This window comes from Bos indicus x Bos taurus, chromosome 11 (genome assembly GCF_003369695.1).
Source record: "Bos indicus x Bos taurus breed Angus x Brahman F1 hybrid chromosome 11, Bos_hybrid_MaternalHap_v2.0, whole genome shotgun sequence".
Lineage (NCBI taxonomy): Eukaryota > Metazoa > Chordata > Mammalia > Artiodactyla > Bovidae > Bos > Bos indicus x Bos taurus.
This window is the reverse complement of record NC_040086.1, coordinates 80,192,036-80,217,643: the sequence shown is the minus strand read 5'-3', so window position 1 is coordinate 80,217,643 and position 25,608 is coordinate 80,192,036. Positions and strand designations below refer to the sequence as shown.

Genomic DNA, 25,608 nt, shown 5'->3' with positions numbered 1-25,608 from the left:
ACAGGGGTCAATCCATGGGGGTCACCAAAGAATCAGACACAACTTAGCAACGGAGCATGCCAAGAGTGAAGACTTGATTAAAGAAATTACAAAACATATTGACCATGAAAAAGAGGGTCATACATTTAAAGCCAGTGGCATGAAAAGATTTTCATGGCCTATCACTAAATAGATAAACCTCGTTAGAAAGTGCAGATATACTTGTGTGTGTAGGTGCTGTGTGTGCAAATTGTACACAGGCATATACACAAGCAACGGCTAGAATAAAGAAAAGGCTTTCTATGTGCCCGATTCACTTCCATATCTCCAACATATGAAACATTATAGTGTTCACTAAATACTTGCTGAATCAGTGAATGAGCGAACTATTCCTAATGGCTCTCTCTAAGCAGCAGAGTTTTGCATAGTTAGTCCTTAATGACAATGTTTTATTTTTTTTCTTTATAAAGGTGTTTTATCTTTATGTTCAGTTCAGTTGCTCAGTCGTATCTGACTCTTTGCAACCCCATGGACTGCAGCACACCAGGCCTTTATCTTTATAGTAAAAAAAATTGCTATTTTCATTAAATGAAAATAGAAATGCTTCTTTAAAATCAACAACAAATCTCCTTCAGTTAGACATCGAGCAGCTCACTCTATGGAGAAGAATTCTAAAAGAAATGTGAAATGGAGCATGTGAAAAATTTGTCTTGGCTCACTTCATATAAAGTTACAGCAGAACTGAATACGACAGATCTGGTGGAGGGCTTCACCCATTAAATTGATGAAGAACTAGAGATTGAATATCCACTGTGTTCCAGGCACTAGAGATACATAAATGAGTCAGGCACAGTCCTTCTCTTGAGGACCTCATAGTAGAGTTGGAGGCAGTCACATAACAGGTCAGGACAGTGATGAGTGGTGAGTGTCCTGTACACAGTGATACAGGCTCCATCACTCCTCAGAGGGGAAGCTTAGGAGGGCAGAATGTGGGCTCTGGGCTTGAAAGGGAAGGATGATCTGGGAAGACAGCTCAGAGGAGGCGACCCTTGAGATGAGTGGCATAGGCCTAATGGGAAGTAGCCAGGAGTGAGAGAGAAAAAGGATATTCCTTGCAGAGAGAGAGAGAGAAGTTTGAAAGAACACTTTGGGAGGATTTCCACTGGATCATACAGGCATGGAGTGCCCAGGGGGTGGCCTGGGAAATGAGACCAGAAAGATGGCTGGACCCAGGTCCCAAAGGGTGACTTTGTTTCTGGGGCTGTGGGATCCTGTGGTGTGAGAACATCAAAGAGCTTTCAGTAGAGATGTGAAAGGGTTAGATTTGCATATGTACTAGTTCATTCCAACAGCAGTGTGGAGGCGAGACCCAGGGTCCGCCCATGGATGTGAGACCAGAACAGCGGCTCAGGACCGCGTGTTCAGAAGGGCCTGCACTTGCTTTAATGTTCCTGTCGCCATCTTGAAATCCTTAATCACTGTTGAACAGGGGACTCCCATTTTCATTTTACTCATGCGTGTATGCTCAGTTGCTTAGTCATATCTGATTCTCTGAGACCCACATGGACTGTAGCCCATCAGACTCCTCTGTCCATGGGATTTCCCAGGCAAGAAAACTGGAGTGCGTTGCCATTTCCTCCTTCCTGACCCAGGGATTGAACCTGCATCTTCTGTGTGTCTCCTGTATTGCAGGTAATTTCTTTGCTGGGTCCCACAAAGTATGTATAAGGTCCTGCCGAGACTAGAGGCAGGCTTCGTGTTTCAGTGGATCATAGTGGGAGGCCATCCTGGCTTCTGTATCTCCCTCTCTCGGCCATTGTATTTAAAGGTCTTGTCAACACATTTACAAGACAGGAGTGACAAATCAGGGGGCTATGAGTGCCCTTACCCAGACCCATGAAGATGCCCTGCAATGCAGAAGTAAGAAACCTGAGTCCAGGACTCACTGGCTGTGGCCCCTTCTCCTGTCCTGCCATCCTCATTTCTCCTCTCTGTGGAAACTGGGATCAGCCCAGCAAGAATGGGCTCCCATATCTCTGCAGATGGTGACCGTAGCCATGAAATTAAAAGATGCTTGCTCTTTGGAAGAAAAGCTATGACTAACCTAGACAGCATAGTAAAAAGCAGAAACATTACTTTGCCAACAAACGTCTGTCTAGTCAAAGCAATGGTTTTTCCAGTAATCATGTACGGATGTGAGTCGGACTATAAAGAAAGCTAAGCACAGAAGAATTGATGCTTTTGAATTGTAGTGTTGGAGAAGACTCTTGAGAGTCTCTTGGACTGCAAGGAGATCCAACCAGTCCATCCTAAAGGAAATCAGTCCTGAATATTCATTGGAAGGACTGATGCTGAAGCTGAAACTCCAATCCTTTGGCCTCCTGATGCAAAGAACTGACTCATTTGAAAAGACCCTGATGCTGGGAAAGATTGAAGACAGGAGGAGAAGGGGATGACAGAGGATGAGATGGTTGGATTCCATCACTGACTTGATGGACATGAGTTTGAGTAAACTCTGGGAGTTGGTGATGGACAGGGAGGCCTGGCGTGCTGCAGTCCATGGAGTCACAAAGAGTCGGACACAACTGAGCTACTGAACTGAACTGACAGCAAGAATGAGGTTCACAGCAGGCGCTGAAAGAGAGGGGGGAAGACAGGTATTTTTGTATATTATTTTTTCCCTCCCTGAGGAGCACAGCTACCAAAGAAGAGAAAATGGTTACCTCCCTGCTTTAGGTCATTTTGTGCACCTGCCCCACCCCCATCCCCTCCCCTCCTGCCCACCCCCTCCCCCCCCACCCCCTGCGTTCCTGCCGCACCCATGCTCTGTTGCAGTCCTGCTGCAGGGAACTGGTCCCAAAGCCAGTGCTGGCTGCCAGCTGGACCTGAGTGCGTGGGAAGCTCACTGCTACCCACCCCCAGCTCCTTTAAACACACACACACGAACACAAACACACACACACACACACACTCATGCCTATGGCTCTGGGCACATCAGGGTTTGTTTTTTGTCACCATGAGGGTTCCTTCCACACATCTCAGTGTGCACTAGCTGCTTAGCAACACACCCTTGGGCCGAACTGGGAATTAAATGGTTCTCTAGCTGCTGTAACCGCAGGTGCCCCATGGGAGAAGGAGGGTCCCTGGGAGGGACTCGAGCTGAGGACAAGGCTGTGAGGAGGCCAGCAGGACAGCAGAGACAGGACAACTGAGGCATGGGTGCTGAGCCGCGGCTCTCAGGGGCCTGCTGGAATGATGGTCCAGAAAACAGAATCCCGACAGAAAGCCGTGGGCAGTGGGGAAACGGCCCGGGTGCTGATAACAGGTGGCAGGCAAAATGCACGAATTCATAAATCTATGCTGATGGGATTTGCCTTGGCAGGATGACCTGGGTTCAGGTCATTCGTCCTCCACACTGGTTTGTGGTTCTTGCCTTTGGTGCCTGAGTGACTGCTTGGTCATGTCCAACTCTTATGACCCCATGGACTCCATTCCATGGCTCCTCGGTCCATGGAATTTTCCAAGCAAGAACACTGGAGTGGGATGCCATTTCTTCCTGCAAAGGATCCTCCCTACCCAGGGACTGAACCTGCATCTCCTGCATTGGCCGATGGGTTCTTTACCATTGCACCACCTGGAAAGCTCTTGCCTTTCGGGCTTAAAGTCAAAATTCTCTCCCCTGAGAGTCCTGCCTCTGGTATAGCAGTGGGGGGAAAAGGGCCCCCGGGCTCTGCACGTAACTTTCCCAGGTTCATACCTCCACTCTGCCATTTCCTGTGTGATCTTAAGAAAATTACTTAACCTCTCTGTGCCTCAGATTTCTCATCTGTGGGCACTACCTCATAGGACCGTTATGAGAATTAAGTTAAAGCAGGTTATTGTCCAGTCATTCAGTGGTGTCTGGCTCTTTGTGACCCCATGGACTGCAGCACACCAGGCTTCCCTGTCCTTTGCTGTCTCCTAGCTTGCTCACACTCACATCCATTGAGTCGGTGATACCATCCAACCATCTCATCTTTGGTCACCCCTGCTCTCAATCTTTCCCAACATCAGGGTCTTTTCCAATGAGTCAGCTCTTCACAGGGAAAAGGACCTAACCTGAAGTCCAGCTCACAGAGGTGGATCAACCTGTGATCAACTACATTTCTCTGGGATAAAAATGGTTTGTGGTTAGAGATGGCACAAACTGTAATGTAGAGTCTGAAACACAGGCATGCATGATCTTGAGGGCAGGAGGAAGAGGTGTAAGCTATGCTTTATTTATTTATGTTCTTTAGTGTCTTCCATGTACCTGACACGGTCCAAAATGCTTTACATAAGCTAGTGCATTAGCCAGTCCTGGGATTGTTCTCTTCACACCTGAAACTGAGGCTCAGAACAAAGTGCCCTCCTCAAGGTCACACAGCCACTTCAGAGGTGGGCTGGGGTTTGATGTGGTCACTGTGGCTTCAGAGCGTCACTCTGAGGGACTCTGACAGCTGTGCTGTCTCCCCTGTTACTTCTCTGAGAAGAAAAACAAACACTGGTCTCTCTCTCGGAGGGTCAGGATTTGTTGCTGGAGACAGTGCCTCCCCAGAGTGACAGCTTAAAACACTCTACAAATTCAGTGGCTTTGCACCATGGCACTCCTTGTGCATGCACCCAGAATGGGGAAATACCAGCCAGCGTTTTGAGGAAATGGGAGATGTGACCAAGGTGAGAAGGCATCAGACACTGGATCTGGAATAAAGCGCCACCCATCAGCAAGAGGCCCAGAGCAGCTGGCGGAGAAGCCTGCCGTGTCCGAGAGTGGGAAGGAAAACCAATGACTGGGCTTGAGAGAGCACAACTTTCCTTGTTAACACACACACCCCTACTTCCCTGACCAAGTGGATGCTTCTGTATAACATATACATCATCACAAAGTTCATTTAAAGCAGTAGCCTATATTTCTAGAATCTAGGTAATTAAAACACATTCTAGGTCTTCCCTGGTGACTAAGTGGTAAAAAAAATCTGCCTGCCAATGCAGGAGACATGGGTTTGATCCCTGAGTCAAGAAGTTCCCCTAGAGAAGAAAATGGCAACCAGCTCAAGTATTCCAGATTGTAGAATTCCATGGATAGAGGAGTCTGGTGAACTGCAGTGCACAGAGCTACAAAGAGCTGGTGGACAGGGCTGAGCAACTAAACAACCCCATTTATAAGCAGAGAAGTTGAGGTGCTGAGAGCAGAAATGATTCTGGCCCTCCACGATCATCTGTAGACCCTCCGCCTGGCCCCTGGCCCCCATTCCCATGCCCCCTCCTAAGGCTGCTGGTGGATGTTTTTCAATGCCTCCTGCCCCGTGTGGACTCCCCTCCCCTCCCCTAGGGGAAGGCCTGCAAGGCTCTCCTTGGGAGGTTCTGCATCTTTATTCGTGAGCCTGGGGGTAGGCAGGGAGAGGGAGGAGCCTGGAGCCTTGGTAAGTCTGCTCTCTGCTTTCCCTGCTGAGAGATAAATATGGAAATGTGAGAGAAGAACTTTCCTGTCTGGAGTCTGAACCCCACCTCATCTAATGCCTAAGCACCTCGGGCCAGAGGAGGTAGCTTCTGGCTCTTTAAGGCTGAATGGCTCAGTGTCTTTAACTCCAGCTCAGTGCCCCCTCCAGCCTTCCCCCAACCCCCAGACAGTATCACCCAGGCAGACTGATGCAGCTGAAGCAGCTCATTCACAGGTGCCGGTGCCATCTCACATCACCATTGCTGCACCCTCCCCGCCCCCCCCCCCCCCCCCCCCCGCCCCATACCCCCTGCGGGCTGTACCCCCAACACCTCCACCCCCCTAACCCCCCGCCAGCGATGCTGAGCAGTTAAGTCAAGAAGCCTTGGCTCTGGCCAAAGCCCACGATCCTATGCAATCTCTGAGCTACAGAGCCCATCTGGAGCTTCAGAATGTCTGCTACCTCACCCGCCAGGCTTCTCTGCTTCTCTATCAGACTAGAATGGACTCAGATTCTACTGTTGGTACGTGGTGAGAGTGAGAGGCAGAATTGGGATTTTTGACCTTTCTGGTGTCTGTGTTCCTACGTGTTAGATCAGAGGCAAGTAGCTTGGTAAAAGTGTAGCCTTTAGAGTGAAACGAGTTCAATTCTGCCAATAACTAGGTGTGTGATCTTGGGCAAAGTAACATAATACCCCCTTTGCCTCTGCTGACTCGTGTCTGTAATGGGTTGGGAGTGGTACCTCTGTCAGAGGGTTGTTAGAGGATTCCATGGGGAAACACTGGCAGTGTGCTGAAACACACCTGGCACGTAGGAAGTGCTATAAAAGTGTTGTTAATTAAATCAGCATCTTTTGTCAAGTATAATGTTGTCGATTATGCAGATTTAGAATTACAGGGGTTGATAGACCCTCTCGGGCTGATGGAGAATCAACCCCCTCATTCTACACGAGAGGAAACAGGCCCAATTGCTCAGACCCTTCCCCAACATCAGTAAGTGTCACCTTCAGAACTTGGACTCCGTCCCTTGTCTGCGATGGGCTCACACCCTGCAGGAGATAGTTAGAGAGTCAAACCTCTGCTGTCTGGCACCCCAGAACCCCAGTGGCTCCTGCCCTTTGGCCTCATCAGGGTGGGAGGATTCTATCATGGCCCCCTACTGGCAGACTCTTCAGAGATTTCCCCTGCACCCTGAGATCTAATCTCTAAATAGATCCTTCTAGACAACCGAGTTAAGAATCAGATGGCCTTTGCTGGGGTTACTCCCCATGGAGAGGAGGATCAAGGAGTCTGGGTTTGGGAGGAGAAGCTGCAGAGGCAGGTTCCATCCCAGGGAACTCGGTCCAAGAGCTGGCTCTGCAGCAGCATGAGAAGCCGTGCGGGTCTGACACCCTGGCTTGGCTGCTCCTCTGTGTGGGTTTCATGTTCCTGCTCTTTGTAATCTTGAGTCCTGACTCTTGGTGCCTCTTTTGTGTGTGTTAGTGGCTCAGTCGTGTCCCACGCTTTTTGATCTCACGGACAATAGCCCACCAGGCTCCTCTGTCCATGGAGTTCTCCAGGCAAGAATACTGGAGTGGGTTGCCATTCCCTTCTCCAGGGGATCTTCCTAACCCAGGGATCGAACCTGGATCTCCTGCATTGCAAGCAGATTTTTTACCAACTGAGCCACCAAGCCCAGTTCCTGTTTTGGCCCTTCTCAAATAAAGCCTTCTTCCCACAGCAGGTTCTGGACTCTGGGTTGTGGTAAAAAGGAACCCCTCCTGGAATCAGCAGTCCAGCAAGATCTGGAAATAGGGATCTGGGGTTTTTCTGTAGCAGTGGAAATCTACTGCTATGGTCTGTTCTGGTTTTTTCATTCTTCCGCTCCGGGGCTGGGTTGGGAAGGTGGGATATATTGCTGCCCTAGGAGGCAAGGGAGAGCCTACACTTTTTAGAATTTCTCCTGTTGCAAGAATTATTTGCCTCAACTCAAAATCTGGCCACAGTTTATGCTTTTCTGCATCCCTTTTGGCAGTTAGACTAGCACCTGGCACATCATGGGTGCACTTCATTTCAGTTCAGTTCAGTCGCTCAGTCGTGTCCGACTCTTTGCGACCCCATGAATCACAGCACGCCAGGCCTCCCTGTCCATCACCAACTCCCGGAGTTCACTCAGACTCACGTCCATCGAGTCAGTGATGCCATCCAGCCATCTCATCCTCTGTCGTCCCCTTCTCCTCCTGCCCCCAATCCCGCCCAGCATCAGAGTCTTTTCCAATGAGTCAACTCTTCGCATGAGGTGGCCAAAGTACTGGAGTTTCAGCTTTAGCATCATTCCTTCCAAAGAAATCCCAGGGCTGATCTCCTTCAGAATGGACTGGTTGGATCTCCTTGCAGTCCAAGGGACTCTCAAGAGTCTTCTCCAACACCACAGTTCAAAAGCATCAATTCTTCGGCGCTCAGCCTTCTTTACAGTCCAACTCTCACATCCATACATGACCACAGGAAAAACCATAGCCTTGACTAGATGGACCTTTGTTGGCAAAGTAATGTCTCTGCTTTTCAATATGCTATCTAGGTTGGTCATAACTTTCCTTTCAAGGAGTAAGCATCTTTTAATTTCATGGCTGCAGGCACCATCTGCAGTGATTTTGGAGCCCCCAAAAATAAAGTCTGACGCTGTTTCCATTGTTTCCCCATCTATTTCCCATGAAGTGATGGGATCAGATGCCATGATCTTCGTTTTCTGAATGTTGAGCTTTAAGCCAACCTTTTCACTCTCTTTCACTTTCCTCAAGAGGCTCTTTAGTTCCTCTTCACTTTCTGCCATAAGGGTGGTGTCATCTGCATATCTGAGGTTATTGATATTTCTCCTGGCAATCTTGATTCCAGCTTGTGCTTCTTCAAGCCCAGCATTTCTCATGATGTACTCTGCATAGAAGTTAAATAAGCAGGGTGACAATATACAGCCTTGATGTACTCCTTTTCCTATTTGGAACCAGTCTGTTGTTCCATGTCCAGTTAGTAGACGATTATTGACTAATCGTTCCATTTTTTCGATTCTAGTGTCCTCCTCCTTAAATCCCAAAGATCCCAGCCCAGCAGCCAATTCTTCCCCTGCCCAGTTTTCATATAAACAAAGACTTTGAAAAAGCTTTAAAAACACTTTGCCAAAGGTCCCACATTTAAGAAACTGCAGAACTGATACTCAGTCCCAGACCCATCTGATCCCACCACCACGGCATACCACCCTTCCTCCTCCATGGGATTTGTATCTCTTGTTCATTTCTTGGTCTGCAGTCAGACCTTTTTCTTATACCTCAGGTGGCAGAGATGGCATTACATCTGGAGCAATTTGTGGCTCCCCTGGTGGCTCAGATGGTAAAGAACCTGCCTGCAATGCAAGAAAAACTGGGTTCAGTCCCTGGGTCAGGAAGGTCTCCTGGAAAAGGGAATGGCAATGCACTCCAGTATTCTTGCCTGGAGAATCCCATGGACAGAGAATCCTGGCGGGCTACAGTCCATGGGGTCGAAAAAGAGTCAGACACGACTGAGCAACTAACGCTTTCACTTTCGCTGGAACAATTTAGGTAAAAGTTATGGATATGTCAGCAATGATGGACGGTAAAAAATCGAGGGGGACATTTTAGAGTTGGGAGGGAGACTTCTCTTTCCAGGAAAGGGAGGACACAGCTACTGAGGTGGTGGCCCTGTATATGTTCATTTCTTACAAATGAGTTCAACTGCTACAGACAGAACTCCCCATCTCAGACAATCATTGCGGTCCCTGTCACCAGCTGTGCTGTACAGCTCTCTCTTCAGAGTTGCAGCCTTGGTGGCCTGTGACATTATATTAATAGAAGGTTTTAATTGAGATGCAGCCAGGCTGAGCATTCTCGTCATGGTCACCATGACACTGTGAAATGAGTTGGGCCTAGGGTGAAATGGTCATCGATCTTGAAGAGACTACTTTATTCTAGGAGGAGTTCAGGAGGTGAAATAAATAAGCAGTTTCAGACCCACTGCAAAATCTGCTGCTCTACCCACTTCAGTTGGAATAATTGAAGAGACTGTGAGATGAGGAATCCTTTTCCAGTTTTCCCCCACACGACCAGCTTTTCACTGAGCATCTTCAAAGAGCCTCAACCCTTCCTCAGTTTCAAAGATGGGTTTCTTTTTAAATTGACAAAATTGTCTTCTTTCTAATATAGTAGACTGACTTAAATGGAAACATGACAATTGACTGTTGTGTAATTTACTATTGTTGACCCCCTATTTTGTAATAAGTGCTAACAGTAGACTGCTTTATCCTGGTGGTTCAACATTAGTCAACAAGAGAAGTACTGGAGGAAACCCCTTGTCCCAAATCAAGATGTCATTGAACCAATTTGTAATGTGAATTGGGTATTTGGGCAGAAGTAAAGAGAGTTTATTTTTATTTTATTTTATTTATTTTTTGAGAGAGAGAGTTTAAAGTCTGAGTAACCAGTGAGTGGGCATCTCAGGTGGCTCAGTGGTAGAGAATCTGCCTGCCAACACTGGAGACCCACGTTTGATCCCTGGATTGGGAAGATCTCCTGGAGAAGGAAATGGCAATCCACTCCAGTATTCTTGCCTAGGAAATCCTATGAACAGAGGAGCGTGGAGGGCTACAGTGCATTGGGTCACCAAAAGTGAGACACGACTTAGTGAATAAAACAACAACAATAGATATGTTCACCCTTCAAAGTCTGATCCTGTAATTAGGCTATACCAACAAAAGGGGCCACACTCCCTGGAAAAGACCCTGATGCTGGGAAAGACTAATGGCAGGAGGAGAAAGGGTGACAGGGATTGAGATCATTGGTTGGCATCACTGACTTAGTGGACATGAGTTTGAGCCAACTCTGGGAGATGGTGAAGGACAGGGAGGTCTGGCGTGCTGCAGTCCATGAGGTCACAAAGAGTCAGACACGACTTAGCAACTAGACAACAGCCAGAGAAAGGGGCAGTAAAGTAACAAATCCAAATTCATGAAAGTGTCACCCATTTGCCAAAATCATTTTCTTTTCTCCTTTTTTAAAGATTTCACTTCTAGAATCAGAAAAAAATAAATAAAATGTGATCGCTGAAAGAAATTTTGAAGCTTACCTGATATATGCTGTCATTTTATATCCCAAGTGGCTTGAGTTCAGTTACAACTAGATACCCTGCCACAACCCAGCATCGGCTCCTCTGCAGCGAGTTGCTTCCTTTATCCACGCTAAGCATTTATAAAGCATTTATCAAGCATCTGCAGGATAACAGATCCTAATCTAAAACCAGTGAAGATGCAATTAAGAGCAAAGCATCGTATTTCCTTTAACGAAGAGGCGATTCTGGCTTTACCCATGGTGTGAATTCTCAGATGAGGGAGACCGGAACATTAGGCAGGATTTCCGCTGCCTGTGTCTGGTTTTCTATAAGAAGGTCAGAGAACTTCCCCTGGGCCTCATGACCTTCTTGGGGTGATATGCCTGTGGAGGGACCTGGTCGAGGACATAAATGAAAATTGCTTCCGTGACCCAAGGGGCAAAACCCCTTCTCTAGGAATTTAATTCAGGACTAATTTTCTTCTCAAATAGATGCAGCTCAAGAACCATGAGCTAATAGTGGTTGTCTCTTAATAAAACCTGGACTCCTGAGGGACCCATAATGTAAAAAATGGATATTGTCACCGAGAGGACAAGTGGAGAGGCAGCTCTGAAAAGTGACCTCAGGATCTGGGTGCCCCCCATGGGGGGCAGGGTAGAGGGGCTGTATCTTTAATCTCTTTCCAGAGAGCCCAAATGTGGAGGGCAGCTCACACTTTGGGCTGCATCTACATATGATTGGTTATGTCTGCTTGAGGGCAGGGACGGGTCTTATATTTTACTCTTTTTCTTCTTCGCTGCCCCTCACCCTCCTTCCCTCCCACACAGATCTCAGCATGAAGCCTGGCACCACCCCTGGCTTTTGGGAGTATCTGTTGAATGAACATCTTGGCAGAGAACAGTTTGGGGATCCACCATTTCTGATTAAGGAGAAATATCTCTCTCCTTTTCCCCTGCACATGACCAAGTGCACATACTGCTCTGATGATGATTCAATCCTCATGAATCATCGGCTGAAGCAGTAACGGGGATGACACGATTTAAGGCCAGGTGGGAGCCTTCTTTAGCAGAGCTGACTTAAGACACCCTTTGGAACACATTTCAGGCCTTCCCTGGTCATTGGGTGGATTTGCTGCTGTATCCTCAGGCTCAAAAAAGACCTGCTGTGCTGAGTCATATGTTCATCTGACACCTCCTGTGTGCCTGGCCCTGTACTAGATGCCAGGGATCACAGTGGTGGGCGAAAACAGGCCACTCCTTGCCTCCATTTAGCTTATGGTCTACTAGGGGAGGGGCTTCCCTGGTGGTTCAGGGGTAAAGAATCCGCCTGTCAGTGCAGGAGACACAGGTTCAGTTTCTGGGTCAGCAAGATCCCCTGGAGAAGGAAATGGCAACCCTCTCCAGTATTCTTGCCTGGGAAATCCCATGGACAGAGGAGTCTGGTGGACTGCAGTGCATGGGGTCACAAGAGAGTGGGACACGACTTGGCTGCTAAACAACCACAACAAATGCTAAGGAAGACAGGCCTTAATCAAGCAAGGCCACGAACATTTCTTCACTGTGATGATAAATGTAACCGAGGGTGGGACTCAGTGATGTGCGTGTGTATAATGGGAGCTTCTGACGTTGCCTTGGAGAAGACTTCAAGGTCTGAAGAAGAACACAGGCATTACCTGGGTTGGAGCAGAAAAGGAGCATTTCAGGCAAAGAGAAAAACGGCAAAGGCTGCATAGCTGTGGCTGAGAGCTCAGTAAGTCCCAGGTAGCAGGTAGTGAAAGAATCCCAGAGGGCAGAGGAGTGGACCGAAAACGACATAGAGGCTTGGGGGTAATTTTGTTCCTTGTCCTGAAAACAGTTAGATGCTATTGATGGTTATGGGAAGTGAACAGGAGAAAACTTGGGTGTGAAAAGTTCCCTCTGGACGTGTGATGGTTTGTGGGTGTGATGAGCCTAAAGCCAAAACCAAATACCAAGTGAATCCTCAAGGACACCAGTTTGGCCAGCAGCCCGGGGCATGTGTGTGAGAGAGCCCACCGCTAACCAGCTGCTCGCCCAGCTGCCATCTGCAAACATCAGGAGATGGATGCTTTGGGGCAGCTTTGAGGGGAACATGGAAGGGCCCAGGCCCAGCTCCTCACAGTCTCAGACAGTTTACACATGTTCTGTCCCCAGTACGTCTCACAGCACTTCTACATCATAGGTATTGATTATTATTGCCCTATTTTGTGGAAGAGGAAACTGAGGCTCAGATGACTTTGTCAACATCACAGAATAAGATAGAACTGAGCTCGCATCTCACCTCTGCTTCTCATGAGCCTGGGGTGGGTCCTGCTTTGTCTCAAGGACCCCACCCCACTGCAGCCCTGGGGGCAAGATGGAGTATCTGCTCTGAGCTGGGCCACAATGAGGTCCAGGAGGCTGACTGCCATCCTTGGTTAGCCTCTCTCCCTCTGCAGCAGTACCTGCCCCGGAGCCAGGGGCTATGGTCCCCGCCGACCTGCCCAGGGCCCAGCCCTTCCTACTGCCTGGAGAGGAGGGGGTGTCCCCTGTGAAGGACAGGTGTTTTCCCCCCTTTGTCCCTAACAGTGGGTACCCACTCCCTGTGAGCCTGCTCTGGCCTGGACCAGCCTTGATGACAAGGATTGAGGCTCCTGTGAGCACAGTGCAAGGCAGGAGTGCGTGGGGAGGAAGAAGCAGAACCACGGGCCAGATGGGCAGATCCTTTCCAGAACCTGGTGGAGGAGGCGGGTTGCAGCTCCATTTCAGTGCAGAAGGCCAGGCAGACTCAGCAAGCGCAGGAGAGGCAGCGTCCACTGAGCAAGCTGGGTTTGATCCCAGTGCCCTCACCCTCCTTAGAGATACAGCCTTATTGTTGTTGTTCAGTTGCTAAGTCACGTCTGACTCTTTGCAACCCCATGAACTGCAGCATGCCAGGCTTCCCTGTCCTTCCCCATCTCCCTGAGTTTGCTCAAACTCTTGTCTACTGAGTCAGTGATGCCATCCAACCATCTCATCCTTTGTCACCCCCTTCTCCTCTTGCCCTCAATCTTTCCCAGCAGCAGGGTCTTTTCCAATGATACAACCTTGAGCCAGTTACTTAATGCAGAGCGATGACCTTCTAGTCCTAAATGTGTTGAAAGACCAGCCGAGGCAGCACAAGAGAAGGAACTGCCTAGGACCTCGCTCCCCGATAGACTTTCATGTGGCCAGTAGACCACTGCTCTACTGGCAGGACCTGGAGAGGTTAATTTCTGAGCCAGGTCATCCAGGAGAGGCTTCTGGCTAATTCCAGCAGAGGTGAGGGGAGATGACCTTGGAAGCAGAATTGCTATATTTCAGGGGTGCAATAGATAAGACTCTGTCATACCACTCATCACACAACCGGCCAATAAATCAAGAGAAGTTGTTGAGACAAGGAATAGTGACTTTATTTGGAGAGCAGCAGACCCAGAAGATGGTGAACTCGAGTCCCTAAGAACCATCTTGCCCAGTTGGGATGTTAGCTTATTTTATAGAACAAAGAGGGGGAGGTGAGAAGGTAAAGTAAAAAAAGGCGATAAGTTGTTGCAAATATTTCCTGGTTCCAGCCAGACTCCAGGGAGGATGTGTTAATTTCTTCTTTCCTGCATCCATTCACAGGTGGTCCTGGTCAGGATGTTTCTTGTAGCTTAAAGGAAAGTGTTTTAGCTTAACTCTCAGGCATGGGAGGCAGGGTTCCTGGAGGTGGGACATTATGTATACTTTAAGGTGGCTCAATGGTTAAAAAAAAAAAATCTGCCTGCCAATGCAGGAGATGCAGATCCAGATTCAATTCTTGGGTTGGGAGGATCCCCTGGAGAAGGAAATGGCAATCCACTCCAGTATTCTTGCTTAGGAAATCCCTCAGACAGAGGAGACTGGCAGGCTGCAGTCCATGGAATCACGAAGAGTGGGACATGACTCAGCAACTAACAACATTCCTTTAGTGATGAGCTTGTAGCAAAAGCAATAGAATATAAAGGTTAAAGTTAAAAAAATAGATCCAATATGAAGTCAGATTTGTTCTTCCCTAGTACTACTTTAGTCTATAGTCAAGGCTATGGTTTTTCCTGTGGTCATGTATGGATGTGAGAGTTGGACTGTGAAGAAGGCTGAGCGCCAAAGAATTGATGCTTTTGAACCATGGTGTTGGAGAAGACTCTTGAGAGTCCCCTGGACTGCAAGGAGATCCAACCAGTCCATTCTGAAGGAGATCAGCCCTGGGATTTCTTTGGAAGGACTGATGCTAAAGCTGAAACTCCAGTACTTTGGCCACCTCATGCGAAGAGTTGACTCATTGGAAAAGACTCTGATGCTGGGAGGGATTGGGGGCAGGAGGAGAAGGGGATGACAGAGGATGAGATGGCTGGATGGCATCACCGACTCAATGGACGTGAGTCTGAGTGAACTCCGGGAGTTGGTGATGGACAGAGAGGCCTGGTGTTCTGCGATTCATGGGGTCACAAAGAGTTGGACATGACTGAGCGACTGAACTGAACTGAACTGAGTACTACTCCATCCCTGGGGAGGGGATTCTGTTGGTGGGTTCATAAGCCAGACAATATAGGCTTCTGACATTTGAGAACAAAGGAAAACAGAACTGACCTGAGCGAGGACTTTTCCAAAGGGACTGTGTCTGGTGAGAGACTGGATGGCAGGCCTCTCCATGACAGTGAGCTGCAGAGTGGTCCAAGAATACTCTTCTGTTCTTTGATCCCATTGTGAGCGCTATTTCAGGCAGATTAATGGGCAGATATCTACTCTGAGGTCTCAGGGCTGCCCAGCAGCAGCCCAGAGCTGGAGAGAGACTGCCCTCCTCAGCGTCCTGTGGCCACGCCCCCCGATACAGCAGGTCTGTGGTCAGCTGTCACGGTGGGTCAAGGCTTTGCTTGTGAAAACCTCCCCCGCCTGAAGGTTGGACGGAGAGCTTCTAGGGGACCCGGAATCCTCCATCAAATTGAGGCAGGCCCCCAGTGACTCCGAGAGAGAAGGGAGGATTCTCATGGGAAATGTTACGATGTTTTCTTGGAACTCAGTACAACTTCTAGAAGGATGAGCTAGACACAGGGACAGCAGCCAGGGCTGGAGCGGGGAATGGAAGCACTGTGTTTCGATGTCATTTGTTTTTGTTTTTGTTTTTTTGGGTTTTTTTTTTCTGATGCAGCCACCTGTGTTGCACTGGGGGTAGTGGGGGGTTGGGGGAACATTGGCATATTCAGTATGAGGTATCTGGGGTTCACTCACCGTCTTTTAAGGAGACAGCCCATTTAATATTCACAACTGCATAGATTATTGAAAAGATGGAAATATGGGACATCAGCCCACTCTCTGTAAGAAAAACCTCTGCTGTGGCTTTGGAGTAAGCTGATTAATTTGTGCCAAGTCTCCCTTTGTCCCCCTGGGGGAGGCAGAGTCCTCGAGCATTTCCTGGTTTTGTTCCTATTCTGCACATTGGTTAGTTCTGAATAAGGATGTGGAGTACAGTGGGATACAGTCTAGATTTGTGTAATCCCCAAAGTTTTGGACTCTGAGACCTTTCTTCAGCTATGATGAAGAGCAGTGAGTTGTCACCACCTGCATATTAGGGTGGGGGAGGGGAGCTGCACACTAAATTTTCATTAAGTTTCAAACTCATAAGATCATTCCCATAACTTTCGCTTGTGGCTCTATGCACTTGTGCTTAGTTGCTGAGTCGTGTCCAACTCTTTGTGACTCCATGGACTGTAGCCCGCCAGGCTCCTCTGTCCATGGGATTCTCCAGGCAAGAATACTGGAGTGGGTTGCCGTGCCCTCCTCTAGGGGATCTTTCAAACCCAGGTCTCCCTCATTGCAGGTGGATTCTTTACCAGCTGAACCACTAGGGAAGCCCAAGAATATTGGAGTGGACAGCCTATTCCTTCTCCAGGGGATCTTTCAAACCCAGGTCTCCCTCATTGCAGGTGGATTCTTTACCAGCTGAGCCAGTAGGGAAGCCCAAGAATATTGGAGTGGACAGCCTATTCCTTCTCCAGGGATCTTCCCAACCCAGGAATTGAACCGGGGTCTCCTGCATTGCAGGTGGATTCTTTACCAACTGAGTTACCATATCATAGTGCAATTTTATACTTATGTAGTTGTATGATTCGGAGAAGGCAATGGCAAGCCACTCCAGTACTCTTGCCTAGAAAATCCCATGGATGGAGGAGCCCGGTAGGCTGCAGTCCAGGGAGTCGCAAAGAGTCGGACGCGACTGAGCGACTTCACTTTCACTTTTCACTTTCACACAATGGAGAAGGCAATGACAACCCACTCCATTGTTCTTGCCTGGAGAATCCCATGGATGGCAGAGCCTGGTGGGCTGCCGTCTCTGGGGTCGCACAGAGTCGGACACGACTGAAGCAACTTAGCAGCAGCAGCAGCAGTTGTATGATTAGTGTCTAGGTCTCCCATGATTATAAATATATATTTTTTCTACTTTGGCCACCACCCAACACAGTGCTTGACATGTAGTAACTGCTCAGTAAATATTTGTTGCATTAAAGAATGAATGAATCATAAAAAATGTCCCTCAGGAGCATTGTAGTGATTTTCATGTAGTACATACTTCCTGCCAGGAGATGGCGATAAATACACAGTATTAGCAGGATGAAAGCTAAGAATTACATAATGCAACAAATTCGTTTTTTTCATCAGATGTGGATTTAACTTTATTTCTTCAGCTAATACTTGGTTAGGGCTTCCCAGGTGGCTCAGTGGTAAAGAATCCACCTGCCAATGAAGGAGATGCAAGAGATGTGGGGTCCATCCCTGGGTTGGGAAGATTACCTGGAGAAGGAAATGGCAACCCACTCCAGTATTCTTGCCTGGGAAATCCCATGGACACAGGAGCCTGGCGGGCTACTGTCCATGAGATCACAAAGACCTGAACACAACTGAGAGACTGAGCACACACACACAATACCTGATTAAGAGAAACAGAAAGATGTAGCAGAAATGACCCGACAGATATGCATTCAAATCCTGCCTCTATCATAGCCAGCCAGGCACCATGAGCCAAGGCCTTGACATTTCAAGCTTGTCCACAGGAGTTTGTGATGGCAGAGTGTTCAGAGTACAATGCAGAGTTTATGATCAGACTGTTCCAGGCAGATCAGGCAGATACATTTTTTTCCCCTAACCTTCTACCTTGTTTGTTATACAGTAGTTGGTCCCTCAGCATCCATGGGAATTGATTCTAGGGCTCAAATACCAAAATCCATAGATGCTCAGATTCCTTGTATAAACTGGCCTAGTACACTCAGCCCTCCACAGCTGGGGGTCCCAGAGAACCCAGGGACAGAGGGGCTACTTGGTGGTCCCACCTTCGGTTACTAGCTCTGAGTCCCCAGGTGTTGGAACCAAAGGGCTGTGGGCTCCACAGGGGCAAGGACAAAAGAGGGCTGTAGAGAAGACTGCCTCCGGGGCAGCCTCACCCCCAGCCCAAGGAGCCTGGGGCACTGGCCAGCTCAGACGCCCCCAGAATTAAGCCTAGGGCTCTGCTGGCCCGAACCTGGAGCAGACCCTGCTCCACCCCAAACCCTGCTCTTCACAAAGGAGCCTTCTCCTGGGTATCCTCAGGAGGACAGGCTGCCCCACTGATGCCAAACCCCAAAGGATGCCTCCGGGAAGCACACCACACGGCTTCTGGGGTCAGAAGAATTCCTGGCTGGGAGCCTGGATTCCCATCAAGCAGGCGTTATTAACTGGCCATTTGCAGCTGCTTCCCTGGCTTCCCAGGTGGCTCAGTGGTAAAGAATCTGCCTCCCAATGTAGGAGATGCAGATGTAGATTCAATCCCTGGTTTGGGAAGATCCCCTGGAGGAGGAAATGGCAACCCACTCCAGTATTCTTCCCTAGGAAATCCCATGGACAGAGGAGCCTGGTGGGCTACAGTCCATGGAGTCTCAAAGAGTCAGGCACAACCCAGTGACTAAATGTTGTTTAGTCAGACAAAACTAAACAATCTGTTTCTCAGATGAGGTGTTTTTTGTTTTTTGTTTTTTTTTTTTACTTTCCTTTTAATGGAAATACAAGATACACTAGATTTAAATATTTTGACCAAAAGTAGAGCTGTGTGTGTATACATGGGCATAAAAGAGACAATGGAAATTAATTGAAGGTTAGCTATATTAGATTATCTAATATAGTTTTTGAAAATTTTTACAACAAAACTTATTTCCTTTTAAACAAGTTGCTATGGGCTGACTCTGTGTGTCCCAAATTCCTATGTTGAAACTTCATACCCAAAATGATGGTATTAGGAGGGAAGTGCTTAGGTCGTGAGGGTGGAACCTTCATGAATAGGATTGAAGAAAGTGAAAGTGTTGCTCAATTGTGGCCAATTCTTTGCAACTCCATGGACTGTAGCCCACCAGGCTCCTCTGTCCATGGAATTCTCCAGGCAAGAGTACTGGAGTGGATTGCCATTCCTTTCTCCAGGGGATCTTCCCAACCCAGGGATCAAACCCAGGTCTCCCACATTTTAGGCAGATTCTTTACCATTTGAGCTACCTAGGAAGCCCCATGAACAGGATTAGTGCTCTTATAAAAGAAACGTCATAGAGTGTCCTGGCACCTTCCAGAATGTGAGGACACAGCAAACAGTCAGCAGAATGCAACCCAGAGGAAGGCCCTTACCAGTACCTGACCATGCTGGCATCTTGATCTTGAACATCTAGCCTTCAGAACTATGAGAAATAAATGTGTGTTGTTTACTAGCTACCCAATCCTTGGTAGTTTTTTATGGCAACCTAAGGGCTTCCTAGATAGCACTAGTGGTAAAGAAGCTGCCTGGCAATACAGGAGACTTAAGAAACTCCGGTTTGAGCTGTGGGTTGTGAGGATCCCCTGGAGGAGGGCTTGGCAACCCACTCCAGTATTCTTGCCTGGAGAATTCTGTGGACAGAGGAGCCTGGTGGGCTGCAAAGAGTCGGACATGACTGAAGTGACTTAGTATGCACACACAAAGACACAAGTGAAATATATAAAACTATATATATATATATATATATATATATAAAATTTCAACTTCCAAGTTTTTTATTATATTAAAATATTTGGATTATTAATAACACAAAAATTATTTCTACATCAATATTTAATGCAGGAGTTGATGCAAAATACATTGAATTTAAAAATACCCTTCAAGCAATAATACTGTCCAGATACTTGTACTTCTCAGGCAGTGTTTTCCTCCGAGAGAAGTAGATATGAGCTCAAGACCCTGATTTCTTCCTACAGAAACTGAAGGGAGTATGGCTTCATTTTTTCTGTCATGCCCCATCCAGAGTTGAATTATTTCATCAAAAGAAGGATCATTCCCCTGATTCAAAAAACTTGAAGTACTCAGAAAATGATAAGATGAATTTTCTAAAGGAAACAACCACTCCAGATATCTGAGGGCTCTTCATCACACACTCCGTTCCTCCAGAGAAAACATGTTGGCTTTAAAAGTCAGTAAACAGACCTTCAGCAAGGCACATGCAACTTTTATAGCTCAAAATTTACCATCGATTTTTTTTTCTGAAGGCCTTCCAGATCTAAATTAATTTTTAATACACTGACCTAAGATGCCCAGCTATTTTCAGATAAAAATATCAGAAGGCCTTTAACTTAGAAGGATGCTGTGAGATGTAAAATGGGTAAAGCACTGCACCACCAGAAACCCACAGGGATGGAAAAAATTATACCCAGTGGACTCCTGACACTGGGTGCAGAAAGACTGATGGATAAAAGTCCCCAGGGAGACCTTGGAATCTACCAGGGGCTCAGTCTGCTCTGTTTTTAGGTTATTGTATTTCTCAGGTACAGGCTCTGCTCAAGACCCCTGAACACAGACGACACATTAGCAAACAGCACCCCCTTAGAGAGAGAGGAAGACCACCCAGGCAGAGGGCACATATGATACTTAGAATAAGAAATAAATATATTTGGTCTTAGTCCTTGGTTCCTGGTACAGAAGTTTCTAAGACTCTTGGAATCTCTGGAGTGATCAGTGTCCGCATGCATGTTCAGTCATGTCCAACTCTTTGCAGCCCCATGGACTGTAGCCTGCCAGGCTGCTCTGTCCATGGGATTTTCCTGGGAAGAATACTGGAGTGGGTTGCCATTTCCTTCTTTAGTGTCTATTGTATGTTAATAAGATGAGTGTATGTTAATAAGATGAGTGTATGTTAATAAGATGAGTGAGGCAGGATTGTTGAGGGGGCGGCTGGTCCCAGAAAGACAAGGGGCAGATTAGAGAACTGGAACTTCCAGCCCCAAGCCAGACCTCCAGTGGAGACAGGGTGTCTGGAGATTGAGTTCAATCATCAATGGCCAATGATTTGATCGATCATGCTTGCATAATGAAACTGCCATTAACTATGGGGTTCCAGGAACTTCCAGGCTGATGAAAACATTCAAGGGCTGGGAGAGTGGGGCAACCCGTACTGGGAGCTCCATGCATCCCTTTTATTACTCTATGCATCTCCTCCGTTGGATTGTATCCTTTATAACAAAGTGGTGAAGTGAAGTTGCTCAGTTGTGTCTGGCTCTTTGCGACTCCATGGACTATGCAGTCCATGGGATTCTCCAGACCAGAATACTGGAGTGGATAGCCTATCCCTTCTCCAGGAGATCTTCCCAACCCAGGGATCGAACCCAGGTCTCCCTCATTGGAGGCAGATTCTTTACCAGCTGAGCCATCAAGGAAGCCCAAGAATACTGGAGTGGGTAGCCTATCCCTTCTCCAGCAGATCTTCCTGACCCAGGAATCAAACTGGGGTCTCCTGCATTGCAGGACACCCCAGTAACTCCAGGCCATTAGGATCAGAAGTGAATTGACCTGTAGGACACCCAGCTGGGATACAGAAAATTGGTTGTTGTGAGGAGAAAAAAATAGAACAACCCCCCAACTCCTCCCCCACCATGTGGTGTTATAAGTGTTACAAATAATGAACAGTTCAGAATATAGGAGGCTCATAGTTACAGAATGAGTTGTTAGATTAGAAAAGAAGAGATGGTCAAGTTTTTATTTCCCAAGATTAATAAAATGATTGATACTGTTTCATGCCACCAGGTTTAGGGGTAGCTTCTTACACAACAAGAGCAAGCACCTGATCAGATACTGGCGTCTGCAAGTTGAAACCAGATCTCCCCACCCCTGCCCCCAGGAATGCTTGTCTCATCCCTGGGCCTCCTGTATTCGCCCCTTACATGAAATGCTTGTCTTTTGTTTCTGGAGGGAGATTTCCTACCATTCAATGTGCAGTGAAGGGTCAGTGGGTAGCAGGGCTTAGCGGGTCCCAGGTCAGGACGTACAGTGAGAAAGAGGACGCAGTCAGAGAGGGCATGATGCCAGCCATCTGTGTGTGGCCAGCCTGACCCACTTAGCAAGTGGCAGCACCCACGCCAGAATATGAATGCCATGGCATCCTTAGGAATCTGCTTTGGACTTTGTATTTAGTGGAATTCTTCATCCAGAAACACGAATGCACCTTCTCTGGTTTAAAACAGCACGTGGTTTGTTTTTGTTCAGGGATGGGACGAGGTTTGCTTGCTAGTTTCCTGTGCTCCACCTGGAGAGAATGTCTTTTCCTTTTTTTTTTTTTTTTTAATATTTTTATCAGAGTATAGTTGCTTTACAATGTTGTGTTAGTTTCTACTGTACAGCAAAGAGAATCAGCCCTACATATACTTACATACGTATATGGAGGATGTCCTTTAGCTTTGCTAGGGCAGAGGGTCAGGCATCAGAGCTCCCTGCTGTGTGTGGCAGGCCCAGATGTGTGTCCAAGCCCAGGGCCATGGCCACGGTCTCCGTGGTCTTCCCACTTTGGGGTCTGCACCCCCTCCTCCTCCTGCGTCCCTCTCCTGTCTCCTGCAGCACCCTGCTGGCTCTGAGAAGACACCTCTTTATGTCTCTCAGAAATAAGCCCAGTCATGTTCTATTTTTAGTGGGTCTTAAATGCCCCGCAAAAGAAAAGTTTCTAGAAAAAGGAGTTGGATGCTGGCCCAACACCCAGGGGGACCTTGGTGGGCTAGGGACCGGGAGCCACTGGCGGGAGGTCAGGGCCACCTTGCTCAGGCCCCACGGGCAGTGAGCCTGGATGATGACACCCGGAGAAATGTGGGAGTCCAGGTCATACTGCCCTGTGCAGGAGAGAAGTCAGCTGGCTGCCCCGTCCTAGACCTCGAGGGAGAATGACAAGAAAGGCCACAGAGGAGGAATTCTAGCAGCCCTGATCCAGGTCCCACCAACCTCAAAGCCCAGTGTCTCCAGCCTCACCCTCAGGCAAGAGCGAGGAGCCTGGGAGTGAGGACGCATGGGGAGACCGCTTCCTTGTGCCCGTCCTTAGCCTTGAGTGTTGGGCCAAACCCGGTCCACACGGGCAAGCCTGACCCCCTCGCCCCCTGGGAGGGCTGGGAGAGCCCCGGGCCAGCGTGTGCCACTGGGCTTTCACTTTGGGGCCTGCGATTCTTCCCCTCCTGACAGGTGACCTTGTGTGTTCTGCCCTGTAGTTCTTCCCATACGGGGATGCCTCCAAGTTTGCCCAGCACGCCTTCCGCACCTTCGACAAGAACGGGGATGGCACCATCGATTTCCGAGAGTTCATCTGCGCGCTGTCCATCACCTCCAGGGGCAGCTTTGAGCAGAAGCTGAACTGGGCTTTCAACATGTACGACCTGGACGGGGACGGCAAGATCACCCGAGTGGAGATGCTAGAGATCATCGAGGTGAGGCCCCCGGGTGTTCTCAGGGCCTGGGCTGCTGCAGGCAGAAACGCAGACCTTGGGAAGAGCCTCCCTGGGCACAGGCCTATGGCAGGTCCCCTGCTTCCCCACCAGGAGCCCTGGCAGGCCTTGAATCCTCTGTCCTGTCCCCTGCCTCCATGCTGGATAATGTCTCAGCTCCAAGCTGCTGGGTTCTGACTGTCAACCACATTTCAACCAGCCATGCTCTCACTGTGAGATCTTCCACCAACATAAGCCTAGAGGGTGAGAAGGATGGTATCAGGACCCAGCTTCTCTAGCCCTTGGCTTAGCTCCGCCCTGCTGGACGCCACTGTCTTCTTCAAGCCAGCTTCCCCACGGTGGGCACAAGATGCTGCTCATGGTCCCCAGTTTCCCATCATTCCACGTAAACAAGCATCTTCCTCAGTTGCCTGTGCAAATGTCCCAGGACCCCCTGCCCACTGCTGCAACCTCAGTCTTCAACACCACTCCTTACACACCGAGTGTGAGATACCTGAGCCTTGGTTTTCCTGGAACACACAGCCTCACATCAGGGCCTTGATATCCTCTCCCTCTGCCCAGGACCGCCCCCCAGGTCCCCTCATTCCTCTCAGGGTTGCGCCTTCATCTCAACATCTTGGCAGGCCTTCCTCCCTGAACTCACATCCCCCTACCCCTGGGCCATCTAATCCCTTACCAACATTTTTTTTTTTTTTTGGTCATAGATTTTATCACTGCCCTAAATTATCTGATACAATAGAACACAAGCTACGTGTACAGAGAGGGCCATACTCTCTCACTGCTGTATCCCTCCAGCCTAGAGCAGTGTGGGAGCCTGCTGAGCACTCACCCGCTGATGAATGAGTCATGCCTCTTCACTCACTGTCTTAGCTTGTGTGTCCACCTCTGCGCTGACAAGGTGACCCAAAGAGGGAAGGCAGGACCAAGTGTCTCATCCTGGAGCTGGGGCAAGGCCATGCCCAGACCACAGGGCTGAGATTTGGGGTGGGGGGGAAGCAGAGGTGTAGATCCCCAAAGCAAAGCTAAGGGGTGATGGCGAGAAACAGTAGCCAAAACCCAAGTGACCCAGATGCCCTCTCTGCTATGCTGACTCTCCTCCCTCTGGGGCCGCTTCCCAGCTCAGTCAGCTCTGACCTCTGGAGCCCTGCCTTCCACTTACCCCACCTGCACCAGCATCTTTAGTCCCTTCTCTACCTTTAGTACCCACTTCCCTTCCCAAGTAAACTGGGAGACCCAGTAAGGTTCAGGCATGGAGTTGGCTATAGGGCATTGAGCACCAAACCATCAATGTCTTTATGAAAAAATGATAATGAACCTACCCTTCAAGACTGTGGTAATGATTAAGCACCTGGCACACTTTCTCTCAGGCTTCCCTGGTGACTCGGTGGTAAAGAATCTGCCCGCCCAGGCAGGAGACACAGGTTCAGTCCCAGGGTCGGGAAGATCTGCTGGAGAAGGAAATGGCAACCCACTCCAGTATTCTTGCCTGGGAAATCCCATGGACAGAGGAGCCTGGTGCGCTACAGTCCAGGGGATCACAAAGAGTTGGACACAACTGAGCGACTAAACAAGACTTCCTGTCATGTAGGAAATGCTCAGTACATGGCAGTTCACTGTCAAGGCTCTGTCCCCCTTGGAAATATCCACCTCGACTCTCAGTTTCTTTCCTTCTAATCAGCCGTGCCCCTTCTTCATACTCCCTCTGCACGTGGCTCCCTATCTCCTTCTCCAGTAGTTTCTCCAGCTTCTAGCCCTCTGCACTTGCACCCTGGCACCCCTTCCTGCCTCCAGGTTCCTTTTTGCTGAGTCACCTTTTCAGAACCAAGGTATCAGTAACTGATACAGCCTTTACAGCATCTCTGTACTTCAGGAGCTGCTCATTCATTTGGTCAAAAGTCTTTATAGAGAGGTTCCTCCATGCCACGTACAGCTGTGCACACAGATCCGGCTATCCAGCTGACATCCATTCGCTTGCATGTCCCCTGCAGCCTCACTGTCCATCCAGGGCTGCTCACCCTTGAACACTCACCACTGGCCACTTCGGCCTCTACCATGCTTTCCACCTGGGCTTTTCACCTTTTCCTTCAGGGCTCTGGGCCCATCCAAATCTTCTTTACCCTTTAAGGTCTAGGTTATCTCGCCATCATCATAATCCAATTGTAGAACATTTTTATTCTCCCAATAGGATACCTTATGCCCATGGGTATCCCCAGATTTTGAAAACTACCCTTCTACTTTCTTTATGGATTTGTCTCACTGAACATTTATATAAATGGAATCTTACAATATACGTTTGGCCTTTTATATCTG

At 48.5% G+C, this 25,608-nt stretch overlaps 1 protein-coding gene across 1 annotated transcript in view; it reads left to right on the top strand.

Moving 5' to 3' along the window:
• The window catches only part of VSNL1 (visinin like 1), a 120,920-nt gene that overhangs the window by 93,579 nt on the left and 1,733 nt on the right, over positions 1 to 25,608 (top strand). The window contains exon 3 of the mRNA XM_027556025.1: positions 23,065 to 23,280. Within this exon, the coding sequence (XP_027411826.1) occupies positions 23,065 to 23,280 (216 nt within the window). The remainder of the gene's footprint in view (positions 1 to 23,064; positions 23,281 to 25,608) is intronic.